The sequence below is a fragment of the Oryzias melastigma genome, linkage group LG18 (genome assembly GCF_002922805.2).
Source record: "Oryzias melastigma strain HK-1 linkage group LG18, ASM292280v2, whole genome shotgun sequence".
NCBI lineage: Eukaryota > Metazoa > Chordata > Actinopteri > Beloniformes > Adrianichthyidae > Oryzias > Oryzias melastigma.
The window spans coordinates 2534574-2548528 of record NC_050529.1 but is presented as its reverse complement, the minus strand read 5'-3'; the positions used below and the strand labels follow the sequence as shown (position 1 = coordinate 2548528).

The window sequence follows — 13955 nt, the reverse complement described above, 5'->3', positions numbered from 1 at the left end:
TTGGTTATTTTTTTATATTTTTTTCGTTTTACCCAGGCTAATCATAAAAAAGATGAATGGAACGGAACCGGAAGTTCCTGAATGGAGTTCGGTGGGCGTGTCCGTCGCAGCCTCGCAGTTCTTTTGGGGGGTTGGTGTCCTGAAAACAAGCATCTTCACTTCAGTCTCTTTTTTCTTCGTTATTGACTCGTTTCTGTGGCATTGATTGAAATACGCGGCGTTTTGTTGTTTGTTTTATGTACATGAGCTGATTTACGACGATTTTAAGGGATTTTAATTTAAACTTTTAGGCTTCTTTGCCTCTTTGTTGCAAACGCTGGGTCACGTGACCTGGATCCCCCTAAAGATCTATTATTTTTCGTTTTTAATTGAGCAGAACTGGACAAATCTGGGGGGAAATTTTCAAAAACATCCACTTAACAGGTTTGTATTGCATTAAGTTTGTTCTTATAGTTTCTTTTTGTGCTTCCTTTATAGTCTAACCTTCACATTATGGGTGTTTTTGGTAGGTTTATGACTAAACATTTCATTTTTGTTGTTTAAAAAATTATTTCCTGTGAGGTGAATTTTTTAACTTAAAATATTTTAATATGTGCAATAATTACTTAAAACTATTAATTTTAATTATGTACTTACATCCTCATGAACATCTACAACACAGTGAACTATATATGAATTAGTATTGACAGCTTTTGCATTACAGTTAATTTAGCCTCACATTTATTTAAAAAATAGATTGAAAAAAATCAGGAAATCAAAGGACTTATGTTTTGGGTGCAACATATAGTAAATATTCAGTCATTATCAGCAGTCATGTGATGTGTTGTCAGCTTCTGATACCAGAGCGGTTTCCTGTCCCCCCATCCCAACATTGTCCCACATCCTGTCAAACCAAGGTTAGATGGTGGTGACTCCTTCAGGAAAAGACAAAGGGGATCCTGTTTGAGCCATTAGAATATCTTTTTATTTTTAAAAAGCAAAAATTTAACGCCGCTCTTATTTTGAAGGACAGTGCTCATGTTGGTTAGGAATTCCTTTGAGATCAGCTTCAGGAGCTTTGTATGGTTTAAAGTGGATGAAAAGTGCTGTGACATTATCACTGACTGTATATGAGAACTGGACAGAGTGACCCCTCCCCCTGACATTCCAAAAGGAAATACCTGCTGGTTCCAACATCTTAAATCCAAAATCAGAATAATCATTCTTGCTCTGATACATTTTTAAAATATTTTTTTCTTTTTTCTAACGTCTGGTTCCAACAAGGCACACCCCGTATCATAGAAAAAATAGCGACTGATTTGACTTAATTTGGTTGGAGCCAGAAATAAACAAAAAAAAAATTTGTGAACTGGTATACTGCAAGAATGCTAGTGTGAATGCCGTAAGCTAAATTTGGCAGCTGAAGATGCTAGTGCTGATAGCTGAAGATGCTAAAATTGCTAAAGCTAAAAGCCAGCTAAAATATTAGTTAAACACAAAATTAGCCTAAAAAACTGAAAAAAACCCTAAGTTAGCAAAAACAGCTAGCATGCAGCTGAAATATTAGCTAAACTCCAAAGTAGCATAAAAACAAAAAACAAATTAAATTAGCCAAAATAGCTAGCTTGTAGCTGAAATATTAGCTAAACTCCAAAATAGCCTTAAAATCCTTAATAAAAGCCAAAATAGTCCAAAAAGCGAGCAGAATGTCATTATGACTTTCAACTTTACTACACTCTGACTCCATATAATATAAAGTAACGACTAATCAACTATTAAATTAGTTGTCGATTATTTTAATTTGCTTATATTAAAGAGCAAATCTGAGCTTTTGTAACCAAAATGTCCAAATTGTGTCGATCTGACCAAACTATTGAGTTTCACACATTTCTGAAGGGGATCAAAGCTCAGAGTCAAACGTCTATGTTTGGTGACGGTTTTCCACATGAAAGCTTTGGAAGTTCTGATTTAACCAGGAGGAGGAGTCTGGTTCATTTCAGGAAACTTTCGTTTATTTTACCTGTTAACCATGATGTCCTCTTTTCTCTTCCCTTTGAAAACCAGCAAACACAGAAGATTCAGAACCGATCCGTAAACCAGTTTAACGGGAGACTCAAATGGAGGTAGCAGGAGACTCCATCTCATGTTTGATCTGCATGGATCTTCTGAAGGATCCGGTGACTGTTCCCTGTGGACACAGCTTCTGCATGGACTGCATCAAAGCCCACTGGGATGAAGAGGATCAGAGGAGAACCCACAGCTGTCCTCACTGTAAGCAGACCTTCGCGTCGAGGCCGGTCCTGGTGAAGAACGGCATGCTAGAGGAGGTGGTGGAGGAGCTGAAGAAGACCGGCCTCAGCTCGGTGTCGGGTGATCACTGCCATGCTGGACCTGGAGATGTGTCCTGTGACGTCTGTGCTGAGAGGAAGATGAGAGCTGTCAAGTCCTGTCTGGTGTGTGCAGCTTCTTACTGCGAGGAACATCTGAAGCTTCACTATGAGTCTCCCGCTTTTGAAAACCACAAACTGGTCGATGCCAAGAAACCCCAGGAGAACGTCTGCTCTCTTCACGATGAGGAGATGAAGATCTTCTGCCGCACTGATCAGAGGTGTATCTGTTATCTCTGTCTGATGGACGAACACGAAGAACACGAGACGGTCTCAGCAGCAGCAGAAAGAGCTGAGAAGCAGAAGAAGCTCGAGGAGACTCGAGAACAAATCCTGGAGAGGATCGAAGACCGAGCAAAGGATGTGAAGATCCTTCAACTGGAGGCGGAGAACATCAGTGACGCGGCGGACAAAGCAGTGCAGGAAACCGAGGTCATCCTCACTGAACTCATTCATCACTTCAAGAAAGCCCGTTCTGAGGTGAAGCAGCAGATCAGATCCCAGCAGGAAGCTGAAGTGACTCGAGTCCTGGATCTCCAGGAGGAGCTGGAGCAGGAGATCAGTGATCTGAAGACCAAAGACAGAGAGATGGAGACGCTCTCGCACACAGAGGACCACAGCCAGTTCCTGCACAGATACTCCTCACTGTCAGCTCTCAGTCAGTCCACACACTCATCCGGCCTCCCCCTTCGACCTCTGAGATACTTTGAGGAGGTGACAAAAGCTGCGGCAGACACAAGAGACCAACTACAGGAGCTCCTGAGGGACAAACAGGCAGAAATCTCCCTGACTGTGTCAGAAGTTGATGTGTTGCTGTCAGAACCAGAACCAAAGAGCAGAGCTGGATTCCTACGACATTCGTGTGAGCTAACGATGGATCCGAACACGGCCCACCCACACCTGCTGCTGTCCGAGGACGACCGCAAAGCCACGTACATGAAGGAGGAACAGCCTCACCCCAGCCACCCCGACAGGTTCACGGCGTGGCATCAGGTCCTGAGCAGAGAGAGTCTGACCGGACGCTGCTACTGGGAGGTGGAGTCCAGGCGGGGTGGAGTCCGGGTCGCGGTCACGTACAGGAACATCCGGAGGGCAGGCCGCCTGAACGAGTGCTTGCTGGGTTGCAACGACAAGTCCTGGGCGTTGTGCTGCGAACCGAACAGCTACACGTTCTGGCACAACAACATCAAAACGGCGGTGTCTGGTCCACAGCCCTTCAGGGTGGGGGTGTACCTGGACCACGGAGCAGGTGTTCTGTCCTTCTACAGCGTCTCTGAAACCATGACTCTGCTCCACAGAGTCCACACCACCTTCACTCAGCCGCTCCACGCCGGACTCCTGTTCTACTCTGATGGAGACGCTGCCGAGTTCATCAAACCAGAAAAAGTCATCTAACCACCGGAAAATCTACAAACGTCTCTAGTTGTACTCTGCTTAAGAGCTGTTGGGTAGATGGAGGTGGAGTTCATGCGTTGGACTGCTACACAAACTAGACCTGAAGATACAGTCAACAGGGATGTCTTTGCCAATGTAGGGTACTCTTGTTTTTTGTTGAAATGCATTTGGGGTTACCTTCAAGTCCCAAGATGTGGGCGTTGGGTCCAGGTGTTGTGAGGTTCTAGAACAGTTCTAAAACAAAAAAGACAAGCGTCTATCATGTCTTGTCATTGGTCAAACTCATTCAGTCCTTGGAGAACCAGACAACAAACCCAAAGATATCCATAGTTCCATCATTGGACCAACTCTTGGTGAAACCGGTATGCTCCCCACAACCTCAAGAACTCTAATGGGTCAATCCTGTTTGGATGACTTTTCTTCAGATTTTTGCATAAAACTGGATGGGTTTGACAGATGGTCAGTAAAAAGTCACAAAAACTTGGATTCATAGACCCAACCCCGGTTGCTAGAAATCAACGAAACACATCCTTGCAGAAGTTTGGACCCAACAACATTTTCTCCACTTTAGTTGATTAGATTTAAAAGCAAGAGATTTTCAAACACTCATTTTCACTATACATACTTTTAGATAGTTTTTGTTTGTCTGACAGAATGAATTCCTTGCATCATCTACCATACTATCATGATATTGTAGCTCACGATATCAGATGGACATTCTGTGGTTTTAGACACAAACTTTTTTATATACTTTAAGTATATCTTTACACAATTGTAGTTTTTGTTTGTGACTATTTTTACCTACAAAGTGAGATTTGAGGTGCATCCAGTTCCTGTTCCTCAGGGCGCGGTTGTAACCATTGACAGCAGGACTCCTGGACGTGGTCCAGAGGCTGTTTTTCCTGCCTCTGCGACTTCCACCTGTCAATTCACCCATGATTATTCTGACAAACAGGAAGTAGGACCTGCTATTTCCTGTAACCATTTTACACCCAAGTTTAGGCTCCAGTGGTTACTGTCTTTCCACAATTGTAACTCTTGAACCGTTTACATGATTTCAATGGATTAACAAAAGCAGCTTTGCACAACACTTTACAGTAGTGAAGTATTACATATCGGTGAAACAGGCGTTCAGTGTTTAAAGACTCGGGTTATCTCATAAAATTGATGTTTGTCACAAGATCACAGACAGGCCAAACACCGTCAAACACTGCTTTGTCAATGACGGCGCACACCACTGATTTAGCTAGCAGCAGATTCTTTTTAATAAGAAAACGTTATGCCATTACTTTAGATGTAGGAGGTGATTACCTTTGTTACTAACTACCTCAAGAATTTTGCTCAGCAGGGTTTTCAGTTAGCTAACATGATTGATTTATCTTCAGCTAGCATTAGCATTTAGCATAATATGCTTTAGGTTATTGAAATAGTGGCTTCATTTTTGGATACTTTTTTATTGCTATATTATTACTAATGTTTATTATCAGTATTTTACTCAGGGATTCAAGAGTTTGGGGTTCCTGCTGATTTTAGCTTGTCTCCATAGCAACCACCGTGATGCTGCATGGGACTTAGCAGGAATATATGATGGATGCAACCAATTTCTGGTAACGAGAGCAATAATTAAAGCTGTGAATAATTCTATTTTTTTACTTCCTGACCATCCACAAGAGTCCCACGCGCAGGGTTGCGCATCTGATTTTACGCAGTTTCATCCTTAAAACTTTACAAACTTTAATGTGTTTATCAAGATTATTAATTCATGGCCCTGTACTGTTCACAACACTATAGATGATGTTTGAAAAACAGTTTGGAGTGATGGATGTGGGAGGGGCTAAAACCATTTAATTATATGAAATAGATAAGAAGTAGTTTTTCTCTGCAGATTTCTTCACAAATGAGTTATTTTTTTTCAAAGACACTACATGCATTTAGCAACATCTACTCTTTTTTTGCTTGTATAAAATTGTTGAAAATGTTTACAATAAAGGTTCTGAACTTAAAAATTGCCTGATACTTTTTTTAAATTATTGCAGAAAATAAAGAAAAAAATAATTGTTGAAATAGTTTTAGCAACTGTTCACAATAAAGACAAACTCTGTTTTTTTATTGAGTTTTTATACAGCACTTTCAAAAAGCATGCACAGCAGTAGAAATCAGCAGTTGTCTCTTTTTTTGGGTACATTTTATGTTAGTTTTATGTTGCCGTTGCGAACTGTCATCATTAACCCTTTAACATTGGAGCTGTTGCCGCCGCCGACAGAACATCATGAAAACTTTACAACCAATAGAGCAAATAAACATATTTCCAATGGATCATGCGTAGAGAAAAGCAATATCAGACAGCATTGGAAACATGTTGATTGTGTAAATGGTTGAAGAGTTGTAGTTTAGAAAATGTCAGCGCTAGAGCTAAAGCTCTGATGTTATAGGGTCAAGCGAGGGGATTCCCCCAAAAAGCTTTGCCTTTTATTTAACCAAAGATGAAAATAATACATCATCCGCTTCCTATTATCTTCTTGTTCTCCCTGTTCTTGTTCTTGTTCCTGTTCTTGTTCTCCTTGTTCCTGTTCTTGTTCTCCTTGTTCTTGTTCTTGGTCTCTATGTTCTTGTTCTCTCTGTTGTTGTTGTTCTTCCTGTTCTTGTTCTTCTTCTTGTTTGTCTTCCGTTGGGCATCTGGTGGGCATTTGCAGGACTTGTCTAAGTCTGAGTAAAACTCTGTGACAGTTGTCTCCAGAGGACACATTGTTCCAGGAAAGACGTCAAAATGTTCTTTTGCTGTCCCCAGTTTCTCGTAGAGTTCATTCAAAGTCTTGCAGATATTTGTCTTTTTTTTCTTTCTCAGGAACATTCCTACCCCAGTGGGCACTTGCTAACCATGCCTTTTTGTCACTACTATAGCAACAGAACGCCGACCACATAAGAGAGGGAATGTTGACCCGGTCTTTGAGTTTTTTGTCGCCGGCCTTGGCTCCGGTCACCACAAAGCCCTCAATGGCACCGTTGTTGTTTTTGCAGAACTTTTCCATGAAACATTTGGTGCAGGTCTCCATCTTCTCCCAGCTTCCGCTGTTGAATGTTATCACTTGTGGACAGACCTCCACGGCGTCAACGGTGCAGTTGATAGCAATCACCTCAAGGGATGTTGAAGATGACCCATACTATAGTCACTGTAAGTGAATTGGATGGAAGCTAAGAACAGCTGAATCAGGAAGTGTCTCTAAGGCGGATAAAAGTTAAACGCATTGGACTCTTTGCTCGGTCTGCATGATTTGGAAGGTTGTAAAAAGGACAAATCCACAAAATGTCATCAGTGAACCAGACTGTTAGAAAATGAGTCTTCAGGAACTGCAGGAGGTTGCGGTGTCGTCTTCTCTTTAAATTGATCACAGCAGAGATTACGTTGCCCCAGAGTGGTTTCATTTAAGTAAAGGCATTGTCACACATGATGTGAAATTGCAGGACAGGGGTGGGGTCAGTCAAGTGTGTTAGGTGTGGGCGTGGCCTCTCACTAACTCCTGTCTCCATCTGTGAGCAGCTCCACAGCAAAAACTCTATTTACTACAAAAACAGTAAATATTGTTAAAAACAATTCCTGATCATGCCGCAGAAAAAAAAACCCCAGTGACAGACGATTTGGAGGATATAAAGAAGTTGATTTCGTGCTGGAAGAAGTTCGAGCCCTCAAGAAGCAGTACCAGTGCCTTGTGGACAGGCTGGAGGATGGGAGGCATTTAAGGTTTGACAGATGGGGCAATAGGAATTCACAAAAACTTTGTGGAACCTCAGTAGATGCCAAATTAGCCAAAAAGTTGACATGTTTTTAAAATATTAGCTTAATTAGATTAATAAAACCTCAGTAGATGCCCGAATTAGCCAAAAAAGCTAACACGTTGCTAAATATTAGCTTAACTAGATTAAAAAAACCTCAGTAGATGCCGAATTAGTCAAAAGAGGTCGCATGTTACTAAAATATTAGCTAAACTCCAAATTAGCCTAAATGGCTACAGAACACTCACACGATGATGTGCTGAGCCCTTCACACACTGAAACTTCTCACTCGGATAATTTCTCGTGTGCTGTTTTGTGAAAAGAAACGCATCTTCACCACAACAGGAAACGTCTTCAGGTCAACCGTATCTGGAGATGACAGCTGCTTAACCAACAACTTATCCTGTGGTTCAGTTTGGTTCTATTGCTGTTTTTTGGTTTCCCTTTTTTCAGTCACAGCAGTTTCTAGATTCCTACTTTTGAGTTTTCCACGATTCTTATCAGTAAGAGGAAGTACCGGAACCACTTGTCTGGTACCGCACATGTCCGGTACGGGTTATTGTTATTGTATAGATTTAGTTTAATGAAAAAAACAAAAGTTGCATAAGGATCTACATTTATTTATTTATTTATTTGGCACATCAAGTAGTTGTTAAAGCATTCTCCAGATAAAATGACAATCACACATCTTTGATTAAACATTTCATAAAAAGACAAACATCGACTAAAATCTTCTTGAAGTCATGAAGTGTAAATGGATGTATTGATAGCGAACAACCAGCAGGTGTCACTGTTTCTGACCGAAATGATCCGAGCAGAGTGTTGATCTCAGTCCAGTGGAAGTCGGTCAGTGCTGCAGGAGACATCGATTTCATCATAAGTAGGACATTAACAGTCCAAAACAATCCAGAAATCGGACACTAGAAAACATATTTCCAACTACAATTACATAAAAATAAGAAAAAACAACAAACTGAGCAACAGGCTGAGAAAAGGGCAATTATCTTAGAAATACTCATCTAAGTCATTGTGCAAACAAATGAAAAACATAAAAAATAGCAGATAAAATTGTTTACATTACAAGCAAATGTGAACCTTTTCATTTAAAATTTAATATGCAGTACTGGACGGAAACTGGTACTGGGTTAGGGGTGTGCTTCGCGTCCTGGTACTGGACTGGTTCCACTTTGCAACCTGGAGGTTGAGAACCCGTGAATAAAAAAGTCAAAAAGTGAACCAGAGGAGTACTTAACCAAACGTCAATATTTGAGGAGTTGGGAGTGAGAATGTATAGGTTTTTTTTTTTGTTTCCAGTCACAAATAAGTGCAAAATCATTGTTGCTCTGACAGCTTTACACCAATTAGCTGTCAATATCTGACTTAATTGACATGAGAGTTCTGGTAAATGATAATTACGTCTTTTGTTTAGGTTAGTACGACAAAAACACCAATGGTCTATTAATATTATTATTTTTTTTTTTTGTGGTAAATTTTGTTAATAAAGTTTTATGTTTCGGTTGTGAGCTGTCATAGTTAACCAAGATGAACCCCTCCCCCAGAAAAAGCTTAGCCTCTTTATTAGCCAGAGATTAAGATAATCTAGATCAATAACTTGGTCTTCTCTTCTTGTTATTGTTCATCTTCTGGTTCTTTTCCCTGTTCTTCTTGTTCTTCTGGTTCTTGCTCTTGTTCTGGTTCTTGTTCTTGCTCTTATTCTTGTTCTTGTTCTTCTGTTTGAAGGTAGGAGGTGGGCATTTGCAGGACTTGTCTAAGTTTGGGTAAAACTTGGTGACGGTTGTCTCCAGAGGACACTTTGTTCCAGGAAAGACGTTAAAATCTGCTTTTGGTGCCCCCAGCTCCTTGTAGAGCTCCTTCAGAGTCTTTGTCTGCATATATGAGTTTTTGGGTTCATGAACGTTCTCGCTCCAGTGGGCGCTTGCTAACCACGCCTTTTTGCTGGTACTATAGCAACAGAATGCCGACCACATCTTGGAGGGGATGTTGACGTGGTCTTTGAGTTTGCTCTCGCCGGGCTTGGCTCCGGTCACCACAAAGCCCTCAATGGCACCGTTGTTGTTTTTGCAGAACTTTTCCATGAAACATTTGGTGCAAGTCTCCATCTTCTCCCAGCTTCCGCTGTTGAATGTTATCACTTGTGGAACAACGTTGGTCAGGGTGAAGGTGGAGGCTTTGGTCGTTTCGTTGGAGGCGTAGGCGCTGGGACATACATGGCCTCTGTTATGCCTGACACTGTTCTTGTAATCAGAATTTGAAGCCTGGTGGACGTAGGTTCCTTGCTTCTTGCTGTCTTCTTTCATGTTCTTGTCAGCAGATTCATTTTCAAGCTGCAAAAGAAGAGAAGCTGAAACGTTCAGAATCGGAAAGAGAAAACACAGTCATTTAACCACATACTGCTCTACCTAGAGTATCAGTCACGTATAGGTGCAGACTGGTGTGGGGGCTGCAGGTTTCTTGGTCATCTGAGTAGGGGAAAGGTCATAGAGAAGTCATGGGTTGCATCTCAAGAGGAGGACAAGTCTGTCTTCACTTGAGGCTCAAGGGGTGTCATGCTGTCATGTCAATGGAACATACCATTGTTGTGAGTGTGGTAATTGTATCGTAGAGTATTTGTCACGTCACGTCCACTCATGATCTGTGGGTAATCTCATACAGAGCTCTAGTCATTAATGAGGTACAATTCCTGGCTCTTTATTGAGCGCGTGCAGGCGTCTCACACGGACATCCCTAAAGTTTCAAATTTTATCCCAAAATTGTGTTTTTAATGAGTTTTTCCTTCCCGAGAAGGAGGGTCTAAGGGTAGGAGTGTCAAACTCAAAATAGTTAGAATTAAATCTGAAATATTAGCGAAACTCCAAAATAACCTAAAAAATCTTATTAAATGCCAAAATAATCCAAAAAGCTAGCAGAATGCCCATTTTGAAAACTTAAAAACTGTAACTTTTTAACATAATTATGAATAATAAAAAGGCAGGAATATTATTCCAGAATAAATCAACTTAAACCTTAAATAACTTTTAATATTTTACTCTCTATAAAATATGTTTTGTCAAAATTTTACAAGTTAGAAATGAGCGCAAGATAACATCGAGTCATTAATAAGAATAAAATAAAATGATCTTGGGGGCCAGATCCGGCCCCCGGGCCTTGACTTGACACATGTGCTCTAAGGGCAGGAATACCAGGTTAGTTAATGTAGTTGAACAACCAGTTACTGATTACATTTTATTACTGACTTTATGTCTTTGTGCAGGTTCTGGTAAGCCTACTGAGACAATTGGATCGTGATTTTGGGCTATATAGATAAAACTGGATTGAATCTGATGTACGTGTTCACTCAGGACGTCCATAAGATGTCCACACAATGTGCATCAATATCATGGCTCTTCGGGTTGACAGAGCGCTCTATGACCATAACATTTTGTGTTGACCACCGTTGTGGCTGGTACAGGTTTGACCAAGTTTCACTCCCATACAGCCTCTGCTTGTAAGAGCAGTTTTGACAAAGGTATAAGATGCTGCTATAAAGCTTTGGCTCAGAATGCAACCTGGTTCCACTGGAAAGTAATAATAAAAGAGATGAAGCAATCAAACCTCCCATAGAAATGTACCAAAAATGTAAATGTAGTTTAGATACCTGAGGTTCAATCATCCATTTTCGGTTTTTAGGTCTGTTTCCGGGTTTTTTGTCTTGAACAAACTTGATAGCAGAGAACACCGGGATCCTTTCTTCGGTGTCGTAAAGCGTCAGAAAGGTTCTGGTGTTCCGGTACGTCTGGCAGATGGGCTTGTATCGGATCTGGTCCAGGATCTTCCCATTCTTCAGGATGTTGGGAATTTGAGGAGGAGATTGGTTAAGAAGGAAGTCGGCACAGTCCGAAATGGACCTCACCACTTCGGTTTGTGCCGGTCCGAAAGAGGAAAAGAAGAAGAAGAAGAGGAAGGCTGAGCGGGTCAGAGAACACCCCGGATACATCATCTGTCCGGAGAAAAAGACCACAAATCACCAAAAGCATTCTATATTCTATTTAAAAATTCCACCCTTGATAATAAAATGCAGATTATTAGTAAAAATAGTCAGTTTAAGTGTATTCTACCAATAACTCAACATGACCATAAGTATATAAAACAAAGAAACACATGTAAGGGGTATTAGTTAAACCTTTAAATCTCACCTCTCAGTTGGATTTTCGCAGCTTCACAGACTAATTCAAAAGTCCTGTGAGAGAATTAGAATCTAGAGACCTTTTATCTGCTGTTTGTGACCACAAAGGAAGTAAAGCAGGAAGAGGGGGTTTGTCGATTTACCGTTTTCAAATCTGAAGAATTCAGGTGGTTTAGGTCAGGGGTCTGCAACCTTCAACGCTAAAAGACACGTTTGATCTAGTTTCTTAATGACCAAAACCCACAAAGTTCCACTGCCTACGTAGAAAAAAGACACGTTATGTCTTTGTAGTCATTAAGCTAGTCTTATAGAACAAATAGTTGTTAAATACGCAGCTATAATCATAAAGAAACACATTGAAAACACATCTCATACCTGAATGCAGGAAATATTATTTTTAAATGCTTTATTTTACATACTTGCATGTGCCAAGAAAACAACTACACAGAAATTATTCATGGAAATTGAATTTATTAGCCTATAGAGGTCTTGATGTGGAATAATAACCACAATTTAAACGGAAAAACACCCTACAGGGTGGTCAATGACTTTGAAACAAGTCAAAATGAGACTCAGGAGTGGGCGTGGCTTTCACATGCTCATTTGACTTCCTTGCAACTCCAGCGGATCTCCTCCCATACCTGGACCAAAGAATCCGCCAACTCCTGGACAGTCTTTGGTGGAACCTGGCGTTGGTGAGTGAACCAAGACATGATGTCCCAGATGGCCCAGCTGGATTCAGAACTGGGGAACAAGAGGGCCAGTCCAATACATCAATACCTTCGTCTAGCACAGGGGGGCCCAAGCCCAGGCCTCGAGGGCCGGCCTCCTGCTTGTTTTCCAGGTATCCTGCCTCATCTGCTGCTGATTACCTCGATCAGGTGTGTTTGGCCAATAAGGAGTTTCAATGGCAGATTGGTTGGAAAACATGTAGGACACTGGTCCTCGAGGACTGACTTTGGGCACCCTTGAGAAACTGAACCAGAATTTGGTATCATAGGGGATCTGAGAATCTCATCTTGGTATCTCAGGGCAGTCAGGCTACCTCTGGTGAGAACATAGAGAGCAGTGCGACAATCCAAGGAAACGCCACACCAAACCACAACCGACCAAACCGGCCATGTTGGACTATGTTGTAGTGGCAAGACGTTCTGCATGGCATCTTCAGACTCCATCAGAACCTGGTTTCACCTATGTAGAGCACAGGGCGCCAATGGACAATATGCCAATCCCAGTGTTCTCTAGCAAATGCAGAACGTCTTACACGGTGTTGGGCTGTAAGCACAACTACTCATAGACTCTACTTCTAATGAGCAGCCTCATTTTGCAAAGCTCCGACCTCTTGTTTCTCCTTGACCAAGGGAGGAAGTAGTGTTCCTGTCCAAGGGTTGTCACCCTCCTACGGCCTCCTCCACATCTCCTGATGGACTGGACTGTCTACTGGAAGCACCTTCACTATACTGACAGACACGTCAAAGCTTCTTACCACAGCTCACATCGATGTGCCGTCCTGGAAGAGTTGTACTACCTGGGCCACTTTTGTGGGCTGCAGACACTATCGGCTTTCAAGTCATCCAGACATCAGTCCAAAACATCAGGACGGAGAAGTTGTCTGTAGTCACCACTTGCAGACCCACTCCTTTATTGGAGGTGTCTCGCTGATTATTTTCACCTGATATCTATTCTTTGCACAAAAACGTGTGGAATGGAGTGTCAGTAAGTGTTTCTTCCTGATTGGACAGTTTGATTCCACAGAAGTGGGCTCTACCTCTTCACCATGGCCATGAGTGTAGTGTGAAGGAACAGCCTGTCAAGATTCCTTATGGGAGTTTTTATTTGGCACTTTTTGAAAGCAATCTCAGCTTGAAATGATTTCACAGATTTAGAAAAAAGAATTAAAAACAACAATTCCAACATGATTTTGGAAAACTTAGGAATAATGCAAAGTAGTCATGGAAACAAACCAAATACTACTGAAAGTGCAGAGAAAACTAGCAAGTAAAAACTGTTTATATTACAAGCAAATAAATGTTTAAGCTATGTCAAAACTATTCTTACATAAAAAAGTTTCTATTTTAAGTTTTGTTTGAGTAAAAACTGTTTCTTGGAATAATATACAAATGAACATATTCAAAGATTATTTATTCTTTAACATTATTGTGTTATTATACTCTGTGAGTGCACTCCTAGGCTTTTTTAAATGTTTTTTTTAGAACATTTTGAAGTTTAGCCATTTCTTC

General features: G+C 41.1%; 2 protein-coding genes across 2 annotated transcripts; one reads left to right on the top strand and one right to left on the bottom strand.

The window, feature by feature from the left end:
* Nucleotides 1-36: 36 nt before the first annotated feature.
* LOC112156024 (tripartite motif-containing protein 16) lies at nt 37-5730 on the top strand. The gene is made up of 2 exons (XM_024288146.2): nt 37-423; nt 2044-5730. Exon 2 carries the CDS (start codon nt 2097-2099, stop codon nt 3759-3761), a length of 1665 nt encoding a protein of 554 aa, XP_024143914.1. The 5' UTR covers nt 37-423; nt 2044-2096; the 3' UTR covers nt 3762-5730.
* Nucleotides 5731-8208: 2478 nt separating this feature from the next.
* On the bottom strand, nt 8209-11751 carry LOC118600079. The gene is made up of 3 exons (XM_036216801.1): nt 11726-11751; nt 11188-11529; nt 8209-9877 (listed from the first exon to the last, which is right to left on the bottom strand). Exons 2-3 carry the CDS (start codon nt 11527-11529, stop codon nt 9137-9139), a joined length of 1083 nt encoding a protein of 360 aa, XP_036072694.1. The 5' UTR covers nt 11726-11751; the 3' UTR covers nt 8209-9136.
* Nucleotides 11752-13955: the final 2204 nt, after the last annotated feature.